At 35.0% G+C, this 10,532-nt stretch overlaps 1 protein-coding gene across 1 annotated transcript; it reads left to right on the forward strand.

Moving 5' to 3' along the window:
• The first annotated feature begins 1,840 nt into the window (after nt 1–1,840).
• On the forward strand, nt 1,841–8,756 carry LOC145288343 (uncharacterized). The gene has a single exon (XM_080136323.1). The coding sequence runs from the start codon at nt 2,031–2,033 to the stop codon at nt 3,342–3,344; it is 1,314 nt and encodes a 437-aa protein (XP_079992449.1). The 5' UTR covers nt 1,841–2,030; the 3' UTR covers nt 3,345–8,756.
• Nucleotides 8,757–10,532: the final 1,776 nt, after the last annotated feature.

Raw genomic sequence — 10,532 nt, forward strand, 5'->3', positions numbered from 1 at the left:
AACACTAACTCACACCCTTACAAATAGAACTCCGTGTGGGTCCTATAAACGGCAACCTCTGCACATCTTCCTATAATTGGCAACCTGTGCACATCTTCCTATAATTGGCAACCTGTGCACATCTTCCTATAATCGGTAACCTGTGCACATCTTCCTATAATTGGCAACCTGTGCACATCTTCCTATAATCGGTAACCCCAAGTGAGTTCCTACAACTTTCTTTCTTTTTTTTTTGGCAAAAGAGAGTAAATAAAGTGTAATTTTTTTCATATACAAAAATATTTTATTTTAATTATTTTTCATATTAAAAAATGAAATTTAGACATTTTCTTTATTTTTAATATTCTTTATTAAATACAGAAAAACATGTTCATCGTAAACAAAGTAAACATTTTTTTTGGCTATTCGAAAAAAGATTTTGGCATCATTGACTGTCCAAAGATGAGCTTTATAATTTATTTTAAAATCTTCCTTTTCAGCATCCTGGCAAAATGAATTTGTCAGTATATATTAAATTTCTGGAAAATAATGAAGTTTCTTCATGTCAAAAAAAATAATGAAGTTTCTTCATGTCAAAAAAAAATAATGAAGTTTCTTCATGCCAAAAAAAGAAATTAGTTCCTTAGTTCTGCTGATCATTTCAGCGTCCTAAAGTGTCATAAATTATCTCAGACAAAGTAACATTATTTCCTTAGTAAATGCTACTTATCTCCCTTAGATAAAGATCAAATCTCAAACAAGCACCAAAATCTTTTTCCCTGAAACTAAGAAACATTATTAGATATAGCATGATTGTAATTTATAAAAAAATGAAACAATTCAGGAATGTTTTTTCTTATAATTTATAAAATGAAAGGGATTTATTTTCATTTCCGACTCATTACTGATTGCGTTGAGGTAATACATCAATGTACCAGACCTTTGCAAACAGACTCTTTACAGTATTCAGAACTGATATCTTTCAAAGAGTGATATCAATCCTGAATACTGCCTCCATATCCTATGAAATCCTGGACAGAAACTGCTAGAAAATCTTATCCTGCCTTGACAGAGTTCAAAATAGACTTTGTAGCCTAGTGAGGGATGCCCTTTTCTCCTCCCTGCAATCTCTTTCCTGCAAAAGAAATGTTGAAAACTGTCTCTGTTTTATCATTATTTCCATGGCAAGTGCTCGTCTGAGCTCCAATCTATGGCCCCTCTTCGCCAAACTTTCATGAAAAACACTCATCTGGCTGAAATCACTATCAATAATTTCCCCTACTCTTTATCTGTACCTAAACCTGAACGTAGATTCCATGAACAATGCTTCTTTATTAGAATTGTACACCTGTGGAACTCACTTCTGCTTTCCTGCTTTTCAGCTGACTACAATATTGTCGTCTTCAAATCCAACGTAAACAAGTTCCTGATGAGCCGTCCTCTTAAGTAATCTAATTTATCAAATTTCCACTACTAATGATTACTACAATATTGTCTCATTGACTACCATACACTCATTGAATCTTATCCTCGAATGGCCCCCAGGCCTTAATAATAGGTGACTCCTTTATAAATAAAAAAAATTATTTGAATAATGATAACAATCGATTCATCATTCCAACAATCAATATCTATTGCAAAGATAACAATAAAGATGTGATTAAAAGTTCAAATAATTTTAATAATGATATAATAAAAACTCATCTAAAAATTCAGACATTTAATTTCATAATGGATTAAGAATATTTGTTATCAAATATATACTTTTAAAGTATTCCCATATTATGTGTGTGCGTGTGTGTTTATCTGAGTCCTTGCCGTGACAGGAAATTCCTAAATAAGGGAATATTTACACATAGCACCGGTAAGGGAAGTAACTACGTAAGTCTGTTTTATTGTTTCCCCGCTAACGCCGGTGAGTTAAACGAATTGTATTACTTAATTTAACGTGATTAATTAACTATCAACAATCTTGTTATAATAGAAATTCATAAAGTATTATATATATCTATAAAAAGGCTGTTTTTATATGATATAAAATATAATTAACTATGGCTTCGCTCACAGAAAAAGAATCGTTAGAACGCGAGATATACGTAAATTCTCTCAGGAAATACAGTGTGAAACTTAAATCCAATGTGGAAAACATTCTCCAAAGGTTAGGGTGGACAGCTGAGCACATCCATAAGCAAGAATTACCCAAAGTTACTTGTTCTTATTGTCCCGACCACAAAATGTCGCCCGAAGCACTAAAAAAACATGAAGAAATTTGCTGTTTAGTACGAGAAAAAGGATACACTCTTGAAGAGCTAGAAAAAGAAGCTCCCAGCTCAAAATTCTTTTATGAAAATTCCAAAATAATGACAATTACACTTGAAAAAAATGTTATAAATGGGATTTTAGATAGACAACGTCGACGTGCAAGCGACGACAGAGATGTTCCTCAAACATTGGCCGCTTCAAAAATTAATTTCTCCCCATCTGAGAGACTTCTCCTTTATGACTCGATTGTTAAACTCGCAAAAGAATCGAATGCGATGCCAACGATTCGAGAAGACAAGTTGTTGACGACAGATTTGGAAGCCTTGCTAGAAAAATCTGAAACATCCAAAGAAGTGCCTGACGAACCGAGTTCGGAAGCTGAAAAATGGGCGGCCATGCGCGATTATAAACGCCGCCGACAAACGTATCGAGCCAAAAATGTCCACATCACGAAAAAGGCGTACATCGAGATTATTCGTGAGATCATTCACAACCAAGTTGATCTCCTACAAGAAATCAAAAAGAACGAGGATAAATATGAAACCGAAAGAAAAGCTGACAAAAGAAAATCTGACTCTTCTAAAAATGAAACTACATCCAACTCCAAAAAGAAAGATCGAGAAAGTCCAGAGCGCAAGAAACGCGTTACAGATAGATCTGATTCGCGAACCAGAGATCAGAAAAATTCAGACGATCGGCGGAGAGAACGAGACCGTAATAATAGTCCTGATTCTCGAAAAAGGGATCGTAGAAGTCCAGAATCAAGGAATCGAAGAAGCCGCAGAGAGAGTCCTCGACGAAGCCGTCATGAAAGTCCTCGACGAAGCCGTCATGAAAGTCCTCGACGAAGCCGTCATGAGAGTCCTCGGAGGAGCCGCCGTGAAAGTCCTGACCCAAAGAGGAGAAGCAGAAGTAGTCCTTATTCTCGGAAGAGGGATCATCGAAGTCCTGATAGAAGACCGCGAGAAAAGGAGGATAGCGAAGGACGAAGGAGAAGTATGAATCCATATGATGAAAAAAGGTCCCGCGGTGTTAACCAGGAATTTCAAATGCTCCAGGCAAAAGTGGATAACATCGTTGATGCTTTGGTGAATTTTCGTTGAAACGGTTAGGGGGCTGGGGGCACTGTAAAAATAGTAACGACGAGTGTCTTTGCATTGGAAAGTTTGACAAACATAAATATGAAAACTTTGACAAACATATGAAAACTAGTCTGAAAGGTAAGAATGTGACCAGAACAATAATGTCAGCAAAAGTCATAAACATTTTACTAGTTTATGCATTTTGAGCCAGAATGTTTTCTGTCAGAATGAGAGAAGTCCTTCTAGACTGAGGCAATTTTGAATCTTATTCCCAATTCAGAATGTCCATTTTTGGGAAGTGAATTTTAGGGGGAAAAAAAAAAAAAAAAAAAATTGATTTCTGACTATATATGTAATTCCAATAAGTATTTTTGACAAAAAAAACAAAAAACTGTTGATGCAAAAAAATGCTTAAGAACATCCATAACTATTTGAACTCTCAGCAAACAGAACAAACTTTGCTTTTTTTTTTCTTCTTTTTGTACAAACAATTCATAATATAATACAGGAATTCATTTTAAGCACTATTATATACGGAATACAAATTTCAAACTTTAACGGTTTTAAGACCAAAACTAGTGCAGACATTTTTTTTAATAAATAAATATATTTATTTATTAAAACAAATTCAATATCTCGAATTATAACAAATTCTTCATCAGAAAAATTCAGTTTTTCTTTTCTTTTTTTTTTTTTTACGTTGCATTGCGGTGATAATGCTTGGAGCGTTTCCAGATGTTGTTGAAAGTGTGAGCGTCAGTCGACGCATGTGTTATATAATATAGGAAACATAATGTATTTTTTTTTTTGATTGGCCAGAAGTTTGTTTTTTCTTGTAGAGGAAGGAAGACTGCAAATAGTTCGCAGAAACTGATAAATTGTTTGCTTATTTTACCACAGTTTCCCCACCATGACTTAGTTCCCAATAATTTGTAGTGTACATTGCACTGTAGGTAACCTACTGTTAATTTCATAAAATTATTTTTATATAATGGCTTGAATTAAAGTTTAAAATGCAAAAGTCAAGTATCATGGTTCAGTTGTGCTGTAAACAGAAACATCCATTTCAGTCACGCCCCTGTCGTATCGAAGAAGCTACTGCTAATTTTATATACCAAGCTCTTCTGCTTGTGCGGTAATAAAAGTTCTCAAATATGCTTGTGATATTAGGATGTATAAGGGTGTTAACATTAGTCAAAATCAGACTCTTCCTTCTTTAATCAGATTTTTGTTGATGATCGATTTTTTTATACTTGGATGCATTCTGATAGAAAACCTGATTAGGAATACTCCCAAAAACATAAGATATATTTGTGTGAAATTTTTCAAAAAATAAGCCTCGCTGTTTGAGAGTCCATAGGAAACACACAAAGTTGGGGGTTTTTTTAATTTTTTTTTTTTTTATTTCATTTTCACCCCAAACAAGGCATAGTTCCACTTTGATATAAGGGGCTACTATCTGGGATATAATTTGCAGGGGTACTATGTAGGGAGTTGAGCAGTAAAATGTCTGTTTACATTACACTTGAACTTCTGCATGTCAGTACAGGGAAGCAGGAACCCAGAAGGGAGTTCCAAAGTCTAGCAGTCTTAGAGAAGAAACTATTAGAGTAGAAGGCTTTCTTACATCTGGGGATCTCTACTGTGTAGGGGTGGGATTTTGCTGTTTGTTGAGGGTAATTATATCAAGGGGATACAAGGGCTTATAGTTTGTCGAAGCACTTACCATTAGAATACTTGTGAAGCAGGCAGAAGGATGCAACATTTTTTCAATGGGACAGTGGCCTATCTGTTAGTGTGGGACCTATTAGGTTGGTGACTCTTTGAACCCTGTCTAAGAGTGAAGACTAGTGGCAGATGCACCAGCCCAAATGTGGCAGCAATATTCCATACATGGGTGAATGTAGAGGTAATTTCAGGAGTAAGTAACTTTCTAACACGGTAGAGAGTACCCACCTTTGCAGCATCCTTGGCACAATGCCCTAAATGTATTTGTCCCAACTCATGTTCTCCGTGAACATTAAGCCAAGTAGTTTGAACAAAGTACTTTCAGGTTATGTATCATTAGCCATGGCTATTAGTGGTTGAGAAGGTTTCTTGTAATTATTAAAGGAAAGAAGCTTAGTGTTAGCAGCATTGAATGTTACCATCCATTTTTTCCCCATTCCACTACAGACTGGAGGTCTTCTTCTAGGGTTTCCGCTATTGCCTTGGATACATGGTCATTCGTTTTCTTATGTCTGTTATAGAGCGTGGTGTCGTCAACAAATATAACCGTTTCAGAGAAAATTTTATCAAGGAGTTAATTTATGAATATCAGGAATAATAAAGGTCCAAGGATCAACCCCTGAGGTATGCCTGCATTTATATCATATTGTTTTAACGTATTACCATCAAGGACAACCTGAACAAGAAAGATTTAATTATTTTAAGTATTCGTCCAGTAATACCATAGAATCTGATTTTCCTGAGAAAACCATCATGCCATACCCCATCAAAAGCCTTAGATATACCTAGGGCTACTGCCCTAACCTCTCCTACTTTATCCAGTGCATGGATATATATACATAGATATGTTCAGAGATTACAGTTAGGATATCTGCAGTAGAATGGGCTTGCTTAAACCCATACTGTTGGTCAGACAGAAGTTTAGAAGCTATGAGGTGGCGGACTAGAGTTTAATTAATTATGAATTCAAATATTTTGGTGAAAAGAGGGAGAAGGCTTATATTGCTTTTCTAAGTGCAGTCTAGGTTGATTGTTGGTGCTTTCAGCATTGAGGAGAGCAATATACCAGTGAAACCAGATCATCTATGAAAAGAAACATGACGTTAAACCAACAAATGACCAACTGGAAGGCAAAAGGTATTGTCACATGGACTTAGGGTCATGCGTGTTTTGTGTGCCCTGAGCATCAGAGCATTAGTTCCAGTAACCAGTGAGTGTCTGATCACCCTTGAAGGGTCCACCACTAAACAAAGATAAAAGTGTGGCCAGAGGAACTTAGGGTTAGTGCACATTTTCTTGACCGTGTGCATGATGAGGACGCTGGCCAAAGTGGTGTTATACCTTCAACAACTATAAAAAGCTTTCTTGACCATTGATTGTCATGACAAATAACACCTTACTTGAAAGCCCATCTTTCAAACTCCTCAGCATAACCTTCACATCTAACAAAATTGGAACAGATACATTGAAGACATTGTCAAGGCTGCTACGAAGAAGGTGGGCTTCCTTTACTGTGCTAGAAAACTACTCATACCAGAGAGCATCCTAAATCTTTACAAAGCCACAATTCACCCATGCATGGGGCATTGTTGCCACATATGAACTAGTTTCTAATTTTTAGACAAGGTTAAAAAAGAGTCTTAAATCTAATAGATCTCACACATTCAACTAAGCTTCAACCTCTGTCCCATCATCACAATGTCATATCCTTGTACCTGAATGTGCTCTGATGAACTCACCCCCTTGATGTAAATACCCTGGACAGATCCGACAAGCAGCTAAATCCCACCCCTATACAGTAGAGATCCCTAGTTGTATGAAAGCCTTCTACTCCAATAGTTTCTTCCCCAGAACTGCTAAACTTTGGAACTCTCTTCCGGGATTCTGCTTTCTTAACTGTACTGACATGTGGAAATTCAAGTGTAATGTGAATAGACATCTTGCTGCTCAACTCTCTTCATAATATCCCTGCAACTTATGTCCCTGATAGTAGCCCCCTACTTCAAAATGGCACGGTGCCTTGTTTGAGGTGAAAATTGAATTTTAAACAAAGCACTTTTACCCCCTCAACATACATGACAAGCAGCAAAATTCCACCCCTTTATTGTTAAGGTCTCCAGATGCCAAAAAATCTACTACTTGAATAGTTTCTCCCCTCGGACTGCTAGACTTTGGAATTCCTTTCCTTTTTTACTTCCCTGACTGTACTATACTGCAGAAGTTTAAATGTAATGTGAACAGACACCTCGCTGCTCAACTCCTCACCATTATTTGTTAGACATAATCTCAAATAGTAGCCACTTTGTTTCAAGTCGCAGTATATTTTGTTTGAGATGGAAAAGAGTAAAAGAAAATAGTTTTTGTTTTCAAATGATTTGATAAAGTGATGGATGTTTAAAAAAATAAAGAATTTGAAGCAATAAATTATTTCCAAAATTACTGGATTCAACAATTAATAACTCAAAAAGGGTTGATATGCCATGAAATAAAACAACCAAACTAATCAAGAGATTATTTCAGATAATTTGTTTTAAAACTGTTTAGTTTTTGCGTCAGATTCAGTGACTGTTTTTCCATATTTCAACTTTTGTTGAAATTGCCAGATCGCAAAGACAACCATTATGAATAATTTGCATGCAAGAATTTTCATGGTTTTCAACGTTTTGTACATTTATCATGAGCCTCCACTTTTGACTCTCCTCTAATTTGCATTTTTTTAATTTAAGAATTTGCGAATTTAACCAAACTGGGAAAACAAAAAAATTATTTTTTCAATTTGCATCTTGCAAATTAAACGCAAGTTGAAGGAATTAGAAAGAATTAAATTGAGAATTAGATCCTAAACCAAAATTTTTAATGTGACAACATAAATCTTTGCAAAACACAATGATACCAAATTATAACGATTCAAAGTTTGTTAGAAAAAAAACAAAATGCAGTTTTGGTTACTATTCATTTTGAAGACATTTTTTACAATGCATAAGTAAAACTGCAACTTCAAACAGGTGAAAAATTCTTAGAAATTTAATATCATTATCATCGTCATCATCGTTATCATCATGTAATGATATGTAATGTAATATCATCATCGTTATCATCATGTAATGATATGTAATGTAATATCGTTATCATCATGTAATGATATGTAATGTAATATCACAATCATCATCATCGTTATGATACGTGTTGGGCGGTTTTTAGAAATTTATTTGCACACTAACCTATCTCTGGCCAAGTCTATTCAAACTACATAATTTGAACATTTTCTTTGGAAGTAATTTCCTTAGTCTAGGCAAGATTTTTTCCTAATGTCAACTCAGTGGGATGATGGGATCCGTGTTTTTCATCAATTCACCATCACTAAGTGATTGCCTACCAAGTTTAAAGAGTGGTTCACCTGTTCTAAAATGGTGGTAAATAAAAACTAATCATAATGGAAATAATTGTTGGATCAAATAAGGCTAAACATTTAGGAAAATACAAAATGAAACAAGTATAAATTTATATAAAATTTATTTCAACAGCTAACACATTGAATCCTTGTAATATGATTCATAGCACAGTAGAGGTAAAACTCAATGCAACTCCATTTCTTACCTATTTTGTTTTTTATGCTTTGAAACGTTTTCGATGAGGATTGGCAATTTAGATTTAAGTGAAACTTGAAAATTGGTACTGAAATTCAAATAAAATCTGTTATCTACAGGGGTAGCTTGTTCTCATTTCATGAGCCATAACTGTGTCTTAAATCTATATATCTATTAGTGTTGTGCCGATGAATCGGAATCGGGAATCGGTTAAATCGGTAATTTTCGGGGAATCGGAATCGGCATCGGAATCGGAAAAATTTGTGTATAATTTCCGATTCCAAAATCGATTCTTTGAATATTTTTCAAAAGTTAATTTTCAATTGCTTGTACCGATTATAAATATTTATTTCTTTTAAACTATTAGTAAAACTAAACTCTATAGATCTATGTACTCGTTATAGAATGAAGTTCTCATAACAAAATCACGTAATTTCATTAAATAGTTTTTGTTTTACGCTCCCTTGACTAATTATCGCAGTTTTTTTAGGAAGATTCCGAATTTCCCAAATCGTTTTTACGGCATAAAATAAAAACCATTTGATGAAATTACGTGATTTTTTTATGAGAACTTCATTCCATAACGAGTACGTAGAATATATATATATTTTTATTTTTCGTTTTGTAACATAGTGTAAACTGCACAAGCACCCTTTTTTAATACGTGAAGACAGTTTAGAGCTTCATCCTAGATCTAAAAATAATTTGGTTTTTAGTGGGTTTACAAATATCGTCCAAAAGTAGAATTTCAATGAGGGGGGACTTTTAAATGTAAATATAATTTCTTTTTCAATCTGAAAAATTTCTAAATGTTTTCTCTTTATCTATTTTATCCAGACTTTGATAAATTCATTGTGAGATATTCATGTATATTTTTAACTTTTCCGAAACCCGAGAAAAATGCGACGGTGTCAGACAATGTGGCTCCAGGAAAATAAAATAAAACTCTATTCGTTTGAAATCTTTTCATATTAAACTCCTTGAGAAATTTGGCAAGTGGGTGTGAAAAAGTATTGTTGTCGAAACCAACGGCATCGAAGGTGTTAATTACCCCATAATACTTTCAACTCAACTTTTGAGTGAGATTGGCGGGCTTCAGCGAGGCCTCCGTGATATATATATATCTCACGGAGGCCTCGGCTTCAGACGGCATTGGCGCCGTCGTAGCAATCCTTAAGTATAAACATAAACAATACCGGCAGAATCAAAGAAAATCACACTGGAAGCATATTTCAAATTAAATCAAAGGCCAAGCCTTTTCACAATTTTGTCCATTCCTTTTTATCGGAGAGGGACTATAGTTTTCAGTGGCGTTCGTCCGTTCGTTCGTCCGTTCGTCCGGATGATTCCCGGATAACCGTCCATTACTTTTTTCTGAAATTTTGCCACAAGTTGTACTCCAATACGTAGATGTGCACAACATCGAGTTTTTTTTAAAAGAAAACTCTCGTTGCTCCCCCAGGGGCTGAAAAGGGGTCAAAAATGCCCAAAATGGCAAAAATGACACTTTTGGCCCCATAACTTTTTTCCCGTCCATTAGATTTTACTGAAACTTGTCCAAAATGTGAAGGCAATTGTTGCAAATGTAAATTCAGTATCGCTGACCCTGGCAAAACTCTGGTTTGCGCCCCCCCCCCCGGGAACTTTTAGGGCTAAAAACCACCCCTTTTTTAGGCTCTTTTTTTCATATTTGTCTAAAATGTGATTATGTATCTCTATTTAGTGTTTTTTATATGGTGTTGAACTCAAATTTACATGTCTTAAGGCCTGAAACATAGCCGTTTGTCCATTTTTACAAGTAATCAGCTCCCCCATGGGGGCAAAAGAGGTAAAAAATACCTCAAAATGACTCTAAATAGACAAAATTGACATATTTTTCAGAATAACTTTTCAT

The sequence above is a fragment of the Euprymna scolopes genome, chromosome 2, assembly GCF_053919585.1.
Source record: "Euprymna scolopes isolate OS-2025 chromosome 2, ASM5391958v1, whole genome shotgun sequence".
NCBI lineage: Eukaryota > Metazoa > Mollusca > Cephalopoda > Sepiida > Sepiolidae > Euprymna > Euprymna scolopes.